Source organism: Procambarus clarkii, chromosome 30 (genome assembly GCF_040958095.1).
Source record: "Procambarus clarkii isolate CNS0578487 chromosome 30, FALCON_Pclarkii_2.0, whole genome shotgun sequence".
NCBI classification, from domain to species: domain Eukaryota; kingdom Metazoa; phylum Arthropoda; class Malacostraca; order Decapoda; family Cambaridae; genus Procambarus; species Procambarus clarkii.
The window spans coordinates 11,178,512-11,193,511 of record NC_091179.1 but is presented as its reverse complement, the minus strand read 5'-3'; the positions used below and the strand labels follow the sequence as shown (position 1 = coordinate 11,193,511).

Below are 15,000 nucleotides of genomic sequence, written 5' to 3'. Positions count from 1 at the left end.
GACACAATGAAAAGTTACGTTAAGGCAAAATAACAAGAAGTGCAACACAAAAGTAAATGGGAGGTGCTGGAATATTGGCTTTAAGCTATCACCTCTCTCAGTACACGCTAACGTCTAGCCGGGAGGAGTGATAACTACGAAAGCACTGAACATTCTGAGGTCTGAGGTCGTGGCGACCCCAGACATCAAGTAGTATGGGGGGGCGAGTGCAGGTGCAGCCAGACCGGCGACCAATCAGCGGAGCCGGTAGCGATCAACAAGTAGTTTGGCGGTTTGAGTCCGAACAGGTGACTCTGGCTGCAACGTTTTGCGCTCTGGCAAGCCTTGCTGGTGTTGTTGTCGTTGTTGGACATTCTTCCCTAGTAGTTTTATATAATTCCAACGACGTAATTGTGGAGGGAAGAGCAGGCTCAATCTCTTGAAGGAGATTATCGTCACAACTCTCCCCCGAAGCCTGCGGTTCTGGAAGAAGTACGTCGTTATGTGGTGGAGTAATGGATGGAGTCGCTTCTACTTCATAAACTCTGGAGAGGGCATCGGCTATGGTGTTGTCAGAACCCTTGATATAGCGGATCTCCAGGTTGAAGTCTTGTAAATACAGAGCCCATCGTAGAAGACGCTGGTTGGTGAATTGGGCTTGATGTAGGAAGCGGAGAGGGTTGTGGTCTGAGAAGATGGTGGTAGACCTGGCGCCTTGTAGGTACAGAGCGAAGTGTTGGAGGTTCAGGACGATGGATAGTAGCTCCTTTTCAATAGTGCTGTAGTTCCTCTGGTGTGGTTTCAGTTTGTAGCTGTAGTAGCTGACAGGTAGAACCTCCTCGCCTCGTTGTTGCATCAGGACACCACCAACGCCGGTACCACTGGCGTCGACATGAAGGACGAAAGGCTTGGTGATATCTGGAGAGGCGAGAATGGGGTTAGAACAGAGGAGGAATTTGAGTTGTTCGAAAGCAACGGTTTGCTGTATGGTCCAATTATACCGTTGCTTGGGACTGGTTAATAGAATTAGAGGTGTGGCGACTGTACTGAAATTCCTCACAAACCTACGGTAGTAAGAGGCAAGACCAAGGAAGTGCAGGAGCTGCTTCCTGGTGGTAGGCTGTGGATACTGTTGGATGGCTTGAGTGTGCGAGTCTAACGGAGCTATGCTGCCACTCCCAATAACATGACCCAGATAACGCACTTTACCTTTCGCGAAAGTGGACTTGCCCAGGTTGATGGTGAGGCCGGCTGTCAGGAGCTTGGAGAACAGACGTCGCAGCTGGAGCAGATGTTCACTCCAGGAGTTGGAGGCTACGACGATATCGTCCAGGTAGGCGTATGTGTTATCCAAGCCCTGGATGACACGGTTGACAGCTCTTTGAAAGGTGGCCGGGGCATTACATAGTCCGAAAGGAAGGCGTTCATATCTGAAAAGTCCAAAAGGAGAAAGGAGTGATGAAGGCAGATATCTCTTTAGCGCGCTCCGTTAGACACACTTGATAGTACCCCTTAAGCAAGTCCACTTGGGACAAGTACTGGGCACTACCAATGGCATCAAGGATGTCATCTATCCTTGGCAAGGGGTAAGCATCCTTGACAGTGACAGAGTTCAGTTTACGATAGTCAGTGCACAACCGCACCTTACCTTGGGGTTTGGGCACCAAGATACAAGGTGAGGCCCAGGGGGACTCACAAGGTGTAGCCAGTCCATGATCCAAGAGGTATTGCACCTCAGCACGCATGACTTCCTTCTTGCTCGGGCTGATTCGGTAGAAGGGTTGACGAATCGGCCGGGTGTCGGGGAGCAGTTGGATGTCGTGCTGGGTAACATTACACTCTTGGGGATCATCTCGGAACAACTCTTTATGTTCTCTGAAGATCTTGACGAGAGGTGCACTATGATTATCCTGAAAGTATTTGGGAAGATCATTAAGGATTTCGGAATTAGAAAGCGCTGACTCCTTGTCAGTGCTTTCGGGAGAAGCTGGGAAGGTCTCGCTGTGGATGTAGGGTTCTGTGAAGGTGGAATAGTTAGTCAGGACAGTGGGATGAGTACCATTATATTGCTTCAGGAGGTTGACGTGGCACAGATGGGTCTTCCGCCCCCTATCTGGAGTCTCTATCACGTAGTTGTTATTATTCCTGCACTCTTTGACGCAGTAGGGTCCTGAAAATCTGTTTTGTAAAGGTGAACTTGGGATAGGGAAATAGGCAAGGACGAAGTCTCCCGGCTTGAATTTTCTTACTTTGCTGGTCTGGTCGTAATGAGTCTTCATTCTCACCTGGGCTTTCAATAGATTATCATGGGCAAAGCGGTGGACTCTCTCTAGAATGTGTTGAAGGTTTTGAAGAAACTGGGGCACATTCTGATGCTCACTGAAGGTGGCATCTCTGAGAGAGTCTTTGAAAGCCTTAAGGGGAGTACGGCACTTACGGCCGTAGAGCATCTCATAAGGAGATACTCCTAGGGACTCATTGGGGAGACTTCTGAAAATACACATTATTAGGTCAATCTGCTTATCCCAATCCTTTGAGGTTTCACTACAAAACTTTTTCAAGAGTGCTTTGATGGTCTGATGACTACGTTCAAGAGAACCCTGTGAAGCAGGATGATAGGGGCTGGACAATACCTGTTTGATGTTGAACTCCTCCAGTGTTCTTTTGAAGAGATCACTGGTGAAGTTGGTACCACAGTCACTTTGAATCTCCCTGGGAAATCCGTATTGAGTGAAGATCTTCAATAGATGTTTTATAACCGTAGCAGCCGTGATGTTCTTCACTGGAACTGCTATGGGAAATCTGGTGGTAGGACACAGGATGGTTAGGATGTAGGCGTTACCTGAACTGGTCCGAGGTAAAGGACCAACACAGTCTATTATGAGTCTGTGGAAAGGTTCCGCAGGCACCTGTATGGGAATCAGTGGTGCTCTGGGAATGGAGACGTTCGGTTTGCCTGCCATCTGACATGTATGACACTGTTTTACGTACTGTTTGACGTTATTTACCATACCTGGCCAGTAGTAGTCTTGACGAATCCCATGGTAAGTCTTGTTGAAGCCGTAGTGGGAGAATGCTCCGTGGGCCAGGTGTAGAATAGTGGGCCGCAGGCTGGTGGGAATCACAAGTTGTTCGATGTTGGCCCAATCGTCTTCCTCCTTCAGTTTACTGGGTCTATATCTGCGGTAGAGCAAGTCGTTCTCTAGGAAGAACCCAGGAATACTGTCGGGTTGAGTCTCAGCCTGGAAAAACAATGGTGTTAAAGTAAGATCTTCCCTCTGCAACTTACGGAACTCCAACTTGGTCAGATGCGGGGGGAGTTTCTGAGGGTCTTGAGGGACAGCGTTAGCAGTAGAGTCAGCTGGCTGTGGACGTGCGGCTTGTGCACGGGTGGTCACGAGAACCGGAGGAGAAACTTCATCACTCTCTTGAACCTCTGCTGGAACATACTCAAGAATAGGGTTTATTGGCACAGAGTTACACACCTGGGGTTTGTCCATGACGATCAGGTTGGTCGGTTGCAGGTCTTCTGCCAAGTCGTTGCCTAGGAGAAGTTGCACTCCAGGCATGGGAAAAGGCTTTTCCCTGACGGCGACTTGGACTTCCCCGTTCACGTAGGGACAATCCAGGTGGACTCTGGCGAGAGGGTATGGAGTGGTAGCAGTGAGGTCAGTGATGAAGACGGTTTCTCCGGTGTAGACGATGTTGGGCACAGCCGACTTCAAGATGATCGATTGTAGAGCCGCTGTGTCCCTCAAGATCTTCAATTTGAAACGTCCCTCCGGATTTGAACCGTTGGCAGAGACAGTTCCAGTATACAGGTGGTTACTGAAAAGAGAAAGATCATTAACATCAACACCAACATTCATCACAGGCTTACCGGACTTAGGAGGAGTTGGTTTGGGTCTTTGTTGGTCAGTGGTTCCCTTGTATTGAGACTTACCACACTTGTCTATGGTATGTCCATAGAGTCTACAATACTTGCAGTACAGTTGTGAACCAGCTTGATCGGGGCTCACCTTCTCGTAACTGTACCACGACTTCTTACTGGAGGATGGTTCGGGTGTCAGCCGGTGGATGAGGCTGTAAGTGTCAGCCGACTTAGCACACTTCAGGTAGTCGGTTTCTTCTTTATCTGCTAAGTAGAGGCGGACAGGAGGTGGCACACGTCTCAAGAATTCTTCAACAAGCATCAGGTTGACGAGTTCTGTAAAAGTAGAGACATGTGCTGCTTCCAGCCATTTCATGAAATACCTCCGTTTCGTGTTAGCAAACTCGAGGAAGGTAGTGGTACTTGCCTTCAGGTGGTCACGGAATTTCCTTCTATAACTTTCAGTAGAGAGGAGGTAGGCGTCCAACACTGCTTGTTTCAGAGTGTAGTAGTCATTCTCAGACGCCAAAGTACTGAGTGTGACTGCAGCTCTACCTGTAAGATGGACTCTGAGAAGTGTGGCCCATTGGTCGACAGGCCAACTGAGTTGATTAGCAAGGGTTTCAAAGGTGGTAAAGAACACATCAACTTCTGCTTCTACAAAGGATGGCATTAACTTACTTGCATGTGATATATTAAAACTGACGGGAAGATTGGCAGTAGCTTGTTGGCGTTGAGTGAAGTGTGAAGTTTCCAAGGCGATTTCACGTTGACGACACTCTAGAGCCAGAGTTGCTTGTTGCTTGTCATGTTCGCGTTGCATCTCCAACTCGCGTTGTTTGGTTTCAAGCCGTACGCGTTCCCGCTCCTGGAGTAAGGCAATCTCACGTTCTTGTTCGTCCCTTCGTATGGCAGCTGCTTCTCTTTGCTGCTCACTTTCAATCTTGGCCAGCTCTAGTTTAAGTTTCATCGTTGCCAAGTCAGTTTTCTCTGCAATATAGTAAGTTTCATGAGTTTCAGAGTCTATCTTACCTTGCTCTAAATAGTAATCCAGCAACAGGTTGTGTAGGTCATTTTTGTTGGCTTGGTAGGGAACTTCTAGTTGATACTCATGTGCAAGAGTTTGTAATTCAGTCCTCTTGGCACGACTTAAAGTCCCTATTTCACCTGCTGGATTTGTATGGAAAGCTTGGAGACGAAACATGGTGAAATTAGCAAATAAAGGTACACGAATATTCAATAGTGAATGTCAGAAACAGGACAACGTGGCAACTGGTACCTATCCTGTGAGATCTTTAACAATTAAAGTTAAGTGAAAGATATTAAATGATTAAATTAAATCAAGGGCGCAGGAAATCTTGTACCCGGTACTCATGTAAGAGAATAAGGGCAAGAAAATCCTACTAACAAATGAAACAGTTAAATGCTTCAAAAGTAAAATTGGTAGTCCAAGGATGTAGGCATACCTTGCCACGTCTCTATAGGACATACAGCAAGTTTTTCCTACTGAATTTAATATGATACTTACAGAATTAGCGAACTTTTGTGCTCTGAAAAAATAAGCTAATTCCCTACCGTTGTATGTATCATCATCTCTGACTGACGTGTAGGGGTGCGAGGTGTCAACTGGTGACGAGAACTGCTGCTGAGGTCCCAATTCAGCAACTAAAGTTCGAGCTAGAGGAACTATGGCCCTCTTTGTCCTCCTACAGTCAGATTGCAGAAGATTGGGTACTCTTGACCCGGGGCAGACCACAGTACCAGGGTACCAATATGATGATCTGTCAGAATGCGAAATATTCAAGGGACATAGATGGTAAGCACGAGTAATAACACGGAGGGAGAGATGACCAATTAAGAGTATGACTGCGGCCTACAGTCACCACGTAATCCAAAGTTGTCTCACCTTCACTATATGTTACTCTCGTAATGCACAATACACCGCACCTTATAAAAAATGAAATTGAATATGAAAAATAGTAAAGCTACGTTAACAAAGTTAAATACGCTTACCATAAATTACCACTTGGCACCAGTACCTGAGTGAAGCTCCCGGACAGGCCCCCATATAACTTGTGACGGTAACGCGTTGGTGTTCGGCTGTTTAAGGCTAGGGGTATGGCCTCGTCACATAGTTATAAAAAAAAATAGAAAAACTGGAACGTCGTCTGTGGTAAGGTAAGGAGAAGACACACAAAACACAAGTAAATTTTAACAATGAAATTTTAATTACGTTAAATAAATCAAAACATGAATAAAATTCACAAACAAATTCTTATAATAAAATCAATTAATCAAAATAATAAGAATTCTTAAATGACACAATAAAAAGTTACGTTAAGGCAAAATAACAAGAAGTGCAGCACAAAAGTAAATGGGAGGTGCTGGAATATTGGCTTTAAGCTATCACCTCTCTCAGTACACGCTAACGTCTAGCCGGGAGGAGTGATAACTACGAAAGCACTGAACATTCTGAGGTCTGAGGTCGTGGCGACCCCAGACATCAAGTAGTATGGGGGGGCGAGTGCAGGTGCAGCCAGACCGGCGACCAATCAGCGGAGCCGGTAGCGATCAACAAGTAGTTTGGCGGTTTGAGTCCGAACAGGTGACTCTGGCTGCAACGTTTTGCGCTCTGGCAAGCCTTGCTGGTGTTGTTGTCGTTGCTGGACATTCTTCCCTAGTAGTTTTATATAATTCCAACGACGTAATTGTGGAGGGAAGAGCAGGCTCAATCTCTTGAAGGAGATTATCGTCACAATATATATATATATATATATATATATATATATATATATATATATATATATATATATATATATTTGTGTGTGTGTGTGTGTGTATGGCTTATACATTTTTAAAGATGGAAAAGTTATAAATAGAAAAACATGCAAACTCAAAAATGCGACACTCATTTTCAGTTTAGAAAAAAAAAAAACATTGAAAACACGTTTTCACGTTCACCAACTTTCCTCAAGTGACGCGTTGGCCAGGAATGAGTTATATTAATTGCAAATTTTTGTATTCACTTCTCGTCCTTTCAAGGCGTCGTCAGAGCCGTGTGTGTAGGCAGTCCATAACTGTCCTCCTCGGGTAGAAGAGGATGCAAATGCGGCTCGCTGATGGTCAGAATTTTCGCGGGAAAAATTCTCTTTACGCGGGAATATCAATTTACGCGGGAATTTATTAATATCTCTTTAAGCGGGAAGGTCTCTTTGCGCGGGAATATCTGTTGTTTACGCGGGAAAGTCTTTTTACGCGGGAATATCTGTTTACGCAGGAAGTTTCACTCTGGTTTTCCTGATAAACAAAAGCGATAATTCATGCGTTCTCTTCCGCAATCACTCATCTTTCACTACCATATCAAGGCGTTATCATCATTAAATCGACGTCGTTTTCTCACGTTGTGGCTTTTTTCCAAGGGGGTCTTGCACTCTTTCAAGGGGTCTTGAACTCTTTCAAAAGGTCTTGTAATCTTTCAAGGGGTCTTGCACTCTTTCAAGGGGTCTTGAACTCTTCCAAGGGGTCTTGAACTCTTTCAAGGGGGGTCTTGAACTCTTCCTAGGGGTCTTGCACTCTTTCAAAGGGTCTTGAACTCTTCCAAGGGGTCTTGAGCTCTTCCAAGTGGTTTTGCACTCTTCCGAGAGGTCTTGCAGTATCATGAGGGATCTTACACTCTTCCAAAAGGAATTGCACTATTCCAATGGGTCTTCCACTCTTCCAAAGGGCCTTACACTCTTCCAAAAGGTGTTGCACTCTTTCAAGGACTTTTGCACAACTTCCAAGGAGTCTTGCCTTCTTCCAAAGGAATCTTGCACTTTTCTGGGAAATCTTGCACTCTTCCACAGCATCTTTCCTTCCCCAAATGAGCGCCACGAGTGGTGTCACTCGCACGAAGAGTGACGCAAAGCCTCGTACTCGTTGATGCGTCGTTCTGGCTGGCTTGGGACCGCTTCACCGGCGTCTGGCCGAGACGAAGTGCGTCTTAAAGTATTGCGGTTTATGGCTCAGTTATCCCTTTTACTGTACCACCAGAGAGAACGGTGATGGAGGGGGGACTCGTGATGTGTCTGTATACTAGGGGGGACTTATGGGTTGCTTATCGAGAGGGGGAGGACGCGACGTGAGTGAGGAGAGTTGCGTAAGGGTGACGGGGGAAAGGGTTGGGCATGACATAGGTTCGGCAGTTTTCAATCAGAAGGTGAGAAAGCTGTACATCATTGCTCAATCATGGCGGACCTGGTACCTGGTAATCTGTTTGTAAGACGGAGAGGCGTTGAAGAGCCCGTCTAATTTATCTTCATTCCTGTCTCGTTTCCAGCAATTCCCGTCCTCCTACAGATTCCGTTGCATTATTTACGCAGTTGATCCCGTCGTAAAAATTGCGGTGGTTCATGGAAGTTAAAACCATCTTATTATTGACGTAGTTAGGGGGACTAATGAGTATCTTCTTCGATTGGTCTGGTTAGGTTTTTGACGCTTCTGGGGTAGCTAATCCGCTGTATTTTTTACGCTGCGGAAACCGAGAGATCTGGCTCGTATACTATGGACAGCATAGCTATATATCAGGGTATACTCTGGACAGCATAGCCATATATCAGGGTATACTATGGACAGCATAGCCATATAACAGGGTATACTATGGACAGCATAGCCTTATATCAGGGTATACTATGGACAGCATAGCCGTATATCAGGGTATACTATGGACAGCATAGCCATATATCAGGGTATACTATGGACAAAATAGCCCTATATCAGGGTATACTATGGACAGCATAGCCATATATCAGGGTATACTATGGACAGCATAGCCACATTCCAAGGTATGCTGTAGACAGCATTGCCACATACCAAGGTATAATATGGAGGTTAAGCGATCTAATCCTCCCCTAACTAATGGACCCCCCCCCCCAACTTCACCGCTACAAAGAAGATTCACATCTCAGGTGTTCAGCATCCGTGATCTTCTGGCAGCATCTGCAGCATCCACCCTATTGCTATGCATAAACCTCCCTTACCTCCCCCCCCCCCCCCCCTCCTTCCCCGCCCCACGTGCCTCAAGATGCACCAGTGGACTTGGGAGGACTCCAAGATGCTCCCGGAGGCTGGGTAAGGGATAAGGATAACACCCTGAGACTCCTAATGGTTATACATGGCCCTGAATACATGGCCTTGTATACATGGCCTTGTATACATGGCCTTGTATACATGGCCTGGGGCTCTTGTAGCGTCTCAGGCCCCCCCCCCTGGTGGCCCCAGACGGGTGTCTGTTCATTCAAGTAAAAGTGAGATCAAGGGAGACAGACAGACAGACAGACAGACAGACAGACAGACAGACAGACAGACAGACAGACAGACAGACAGACAGAGAGGCGAGTGGAGACGATGAATTCACTCTTACTTCATGCAGTGTTTAAACTTCCCCTCTGCCAGAAATTGCTCGGTCTGGACCAAACCGGTCTGGGTGTTTACTCAGCCTCACCCAACCTCACAGACTGGTTGGCCGGTTGAGGAACCTCGCTGCCTCTCCCTCTGTTGTCCCAACCACAGATTTGGGTCACAGGGGACAGAAGAAGATATTTACCCTCACCAATATTTTCAGAAAACCAGGCAACTCAACACCCCCTAAGGAAGCACATGGGAACATGAACAGAATTATTCACATGTCCTGTGTGTGTATATATATATGGCCCTGTCGAAGGCTCTCTGTAAGGAATGGCAAAACGGCTAAACTCAGCTGGTAAGTCCGGACGAAGTTGTTTAGGTTCGAACAAGGTATAAGAAGGCGATTTCAAGTCCACAATTCCGGTTCGGTCTTAAGGATATAGTGTAACTACTCAGTCCCAAGTAACTACAATAGTCCCAAGGTAACTACTCTTCCTTAAACGGTTCTCAGTAAGCTGTTCCTTCGCGACTCAAGCTCGGCTAAAGAATAAATTGATTTATATACATTGATTTCAATAATTTATGAATAACTGTTAAGGTATTAGGTTTCAGTTAGTCACTATAACACAATAATTAAGGTTATTGATAGAGAGTTAAACAACCTGAAGTCCGCCTGAACCCACTAGGAATGTGCGTAATGTTTCAAGCATATCATGGTGCAGGGGGTTACGGGGTGCGTCTGGGATGATCCAGGACGATAGTTCGATCCCACAGCAGCCCCGAGAGTTGGAGTGTTGAAAGTTCCCTCTCAGACTTTAACTGTTTATCTCAGTTTAACTGAGAGTATAGGAGTTTTATTAAGGCTTTGATGCTGAAGTCTTTTTGGTGCTTTGCTGAAGTCTTTGATAATTTCCTGAAGTCTTTGATAATTTCCTGAAGTCTTTGATCATTTCCTGAAGTCTTTGATACTTTCCTGAAGTCTTTGATACTTTCCTGAAGTCTTTCATAATTTCCTGAAGTCTTTGATACTTTCCTGAAGTCTTTCATAATTTCCTGAAGTCTTTGATACTTTCCTGAAGTCTTTCATAATTTCCTGAAGTCTTTGATAATTTCCTGAAGTCTTTGATAATTTCTTGATGTGTTTGATAATTTCTTGAAGTCTTTGATAATTTCCTGAAGTCTTTCATACTTTCCTGAAGTCTTTAATACTTTGCTCCACTTTTTAATGCATTTCTGAAGTCTTACGTAACCTACTAAAATCTCCGCTACTCCTGTGTGTGAATACTACGATGTATTTGTTGATGTCGTAGCTTAGGTGACCAACCACTTAGGTTGGTCAGACGCGCGACTGCTCGTCTGCGACTCCCAGACACGTGTGGGGGCTAATTCTTCGGTAATTAGTCTAATTAGAGCTGATCCTGCCGTCGTCCGCGGTGGGATCCTCTCGGGGCCAGTGCCATCTATTACCTCTGGCACTCGGAGCGTGGAGAGAATATATATATATATATATATATATATATATATATATATATATATATATATATATATAGAGAGAGAGAGAGAGAGAGAGAGAGAGAGAGAGAGAGAGAGAGAGAGAGAGAGAGAGAGAGAGTCTCAGGCCTTCAAAAGGAATTCATTGAGTCATTTTGACCACCAATTCATTTTGACCAGATCTCAGGTCCCCTATTTTACTATTTTTTTGGTCTTGTCGGAATTTATATCGTTAGTAACCATTATTGTGGTTATCTTTGTATGACTATTAACTATTATTGTAAACCATTACATATGTAGAGGCACCATTTTTGGGATTATAGTGTTGTTATAAACAGCCCAATCTCTCTTTAAATAATTGTGCTTATTTCCAATTATTTGGTTGAACGTTACAAAAATTGGACTGTTCTGCCCAATCGTTTTGTTTTATTGAATTAATGCAAATGGCATGCTATAAAAATTAAAAAGCAGCAAGGGACCTAGCTAAACCTGTCAGAGCAATCCTAGTTAGGCCTAGTATACGCTATCTAAGGCCTATTATAGTGCATATATGTACTTTATTAGACCTTGGAATGTTTATATGTTTGGATTTGGGGTTCTATCGTGCACTCTACACAATTATCAATACATAACATGAACATTTGTGAACATTGTGATGTGCTGTGACTGTTCATTTTGAACGTTCACCTGAATACTTGCTGCAAGTACTGACATTTTAGGAAGCTGTGAGCTGTATTCTGGTTTCCTTGGTCACTTTCCCAAGACTTCCACGCACTACTTTCTCTGACTACTTCTAATGGCAACCACTTGGACTGGACGGTAGAGCGACGGTCTCACTTCATGCAGATCGGCATTCAATCCCACGACCTTCCAAGTGGTTGGGCACCATTCCTTCCCCTCCCTGCCCCATCCCAAATCCTTATCCTGACCCTTTCCCAGTGCTATATAGTCATAATGACTTGGCGCTTCTCCTGATAATTCCTTTCCTTTCCTTTCCTCCCCCCCCCCCCCTCCCTCCCTATTTCCTCTCACCACTTCTACTGGTCATTCCCTTTGGTCACTTCCCCTGGACACTTCCTGTGGTTTCTTCCCCTGGACACTTACTTGGGTCACTTGACCTGGCCACTTCCCCTATGGCCACTTCCGGAGGACCCCATTCCTCCGGCCACCTCCCCATAAATTACCACTATCAATACCATCATTCCATCAGCCTATATCACTGCCCCTTTCCATCCTTCGATAATTTCCTTAACTACCGTTTCCCCCGAACCAGCATTGGCCCGAACCAATGAAAAATTGAACCAGCATTAGTTCGAACCAATGAAAAATTAAACCAACATTGAAATGGCACCCATTTCCCTCCCCCCCCCCCCCCCGCCCCCCTGCTGATCACCCTCTAACGACAACCATTCCCCTCCCATCACCGTTTCCATGACTACCATGGTACTTCCACAGGTAATGTGTGGGGGGGGGGGGTGTCTACCATTCGATACGAATCTAGTGAAAACTAGCTCTTCTAGCCCACCGTACTGTCTCATCTACGGCAACAGCAAATGTAGCCTTACCATTGTTACGTTTGTTAAACGTTGTAATAACGGTTGGAAAACGTCGCGGTTACGTTGTCTGAACGCTGGACGCTCTATTCCCCCAGCAGAGATAGCCTAGGTCAATACTGTTTGCCAATACTAGGTCAATATTCTTTACGTCTTGTGTTTATATGTTACGTTCGTATTTTGTTGGTTACTAACGCAAGTCTCTTCTCTTTTGTTTTCCTCTCTCCAGGGACCTGCGCAAGAACCAGCTCCATGCGCTCTCTTGGCGCAGTCTGTGGCCTGCGTCGCGGCCTGGGTGAGTAAGCCGGCTGGCTGTATTATTACCCCTCGTACAAACAATTCATATTTTTGGTCTTACTGGTTCTACCCGGCCACTTGTTTGCCTTCTCTGTCTCTCTCTCTGTCTGTCTGTCTGTCTCTCTCTCTGTCTCTCTGTCTCTGTCTCTCTCTCTCTCTCTCTCTCTCTCTCTCTCTCTCTCTCTCTCTCTCTCTCTCTCTCTCTCTCTCTCTCTCTCTCTCTCTCTCTCTCTCATTTATTTGGTGAGCTTAATATTTTTGTCCATTAGGTATACACTAACTTTAATACTAACTAACTTACTGTCAAATAAAGAACAGGATGAGCCAGGAACTAACTGTGTACTAGAGGTATGTATGGTCGATTGAAGTGATTTATGCATCAAAAATGCTGAGTGAACAGGTTTAAGATGCGAGTGAGTCTAGGAATGAATGATCGCTGATGGAGTGATGTTCTTGAGAGAGGCAGTTCCAGCATGAGGTTGTTGATAGCTGATGAGCGCCTTGTGTCACGAGTGCCAACTTGCTGGCTGTCCACGAAGTTGGGACAGGAGCGGAACTTCGAGAATATTGGCCTTATACGTAAAAAGTCCAACAACATCTCGCCGGTGTTGAAGGTACTCTGATGTTAAGACCAGTCCGACCGGACTTGGTCAGAACTAGAGATGACCCTTCTCGCCCGATTCTCCATCTTGTTTAAAATTTTAAATGAATGAAGGGGGGGGGGGGAGACGGTCCAGGAGAGCCCAACATACTCAAGATGGGAACAAACATTTACTCAGCATAAGTTTTTTCCCCCAACTCCAGTTGTCAAGAAGATATGCACAGTAGGAGCTTAACGTTTCCTGGCTGTCATGCTCGCTAAGTTAAACACGTCGCTTTTTTTGAAGTGGTCATTAGAGTGAAACTTCATTCCCACTATCTCAACTTTATCACTCAGTGGGAGACCTTTCTTGGTAGTTGTTCTGTTTACACTTGTGTAAAGATACGGTCTAGTCATCTAGCTTCAGGAATGAGGTGTAACTGATCAATGAAATAGACTCTCTCTCTCTATCTCTCTCTCTCTCTCTCTCTCTCTCTCTCTCTCTCTCTCTCTCTCTCTCTCTCTCTCTCTCTCTCTCTCTCTCTCTCTCACGTACACTTCCCACCTTTTACATGTTTACCCAAGGCTCCATGCCAGACAAGACCCTTCGGCCCTAGAATCTCTCGTGTCTAAAATATCAACTTTATGCTAAAGGTCCACCTCCAGCTGCTTGTCTCCACCTCCCCAGGCAGGATCAGTCTACCATCTCCCCCAGACAAGATCAGTCTACCACCTCCCCAGACAAGATCAGTCTACCACCTCCCCTGACAAGATCAGTCTACCACCACCCCAGACAAGATCAATCTACCACCTCCCTAGACAAGATCAGTCTACCACCTCCCCAGACAAGATCAGTCTACCACCTCCCCAGAAAAGATCTACCTACCACCTCCCCAGACAAGATCAGTCTACCACCTCCCCCAGACAAAATCAGTCTACCACCTCCCCTGACAAGATCAGTCTACCACCACCCCAGACAAGATCAGTCTACCACCTCCCCCAGACAAGATCAGTCTACCACCTCCCCCAGACAAGATCAGTCTACCACCTCCCCCAGACAAGATCAGTCTACCACCTCCCCCAGACAAGATCAGTCTACCACCACCCCCAGACAAGATCAGTCTACCACCTCCCCCAGACAAGATCAGTCTACCACCTCCCCCAGACAAGATCAGTCTACCACCTCCCCAGACAAGATCAGTCTACCACCTCCCCCTGACAAGATCAGTCTACCACCTCCCCAGACAAGATCAGTCTACCACTTCCCCAGACAAGATTAATCTACCACCTCCCCAGACAAGATCAGTCTACCACTTCCCCAGACAAGATTAGTCTACCACCTCCCCCAGACAAGATCAATCTACCACCTCCCCAGACAAGATCAGTCTACCACCTCCCCAGACAAGATCAATCTACCACCTCCCCAGACAAGATCAGTCTACCACCTCCCCAGACAAGATCAGTCTACCACCTCCCCCAGACAAGATCAGTCTACCACCTCCCCAGACAAGATCAGTCTACCACCACCCCAGAGAAGATCAGTCTACCACCACCCCAGACAAGATCAATCTACCACCTCCCCCAGACAAGATCAGTCTACCACCTCCCCAGACAAGATCAGTCTACCACTTCCCCAGACAAGATTAGTCTACCACCTCCCCCAGAGAAGATCAGTCTACCACCTCCCCAGACAAGATCAGTCTACCACCTCCCCCAGACAAGATCAGTCTACCACCTCCCCAGACAAGATCAGTCTACCACCACCCCAGAGAAGATCAGTCTACCACCACCCCAGACAAGATCAATCTACCACCTCCCCCAGACAAGATCAGTCTACCACCTCC

The 15,000-nt window shown here is 46.0% G+C and overlaps 1 protein-coding gene across 2 annotated transcripts in view; it reads left to right on the top strand.

The window, feature by feature from the left end:
• LOC123765626 (uncharacterized) overlaps positions 1-15,000 on the top strand; it is a 145,422-nt gene that overhangs the window by 78,070 nt on the left and 52,352 nt on the right. For both annotated transcript variants that reach the window (XM_069333882.1, XM_069333881.1), the window contains exon 4: positions 12,509-12,574. In XM_069333882.1, coding sequence (XP_069189983.1) covers positions 12,509-12,574 — 66 coding nt within the window. The remainder of the gene's footprint in view (positions 1-12,508; positions 12,575-15,000) is intronic.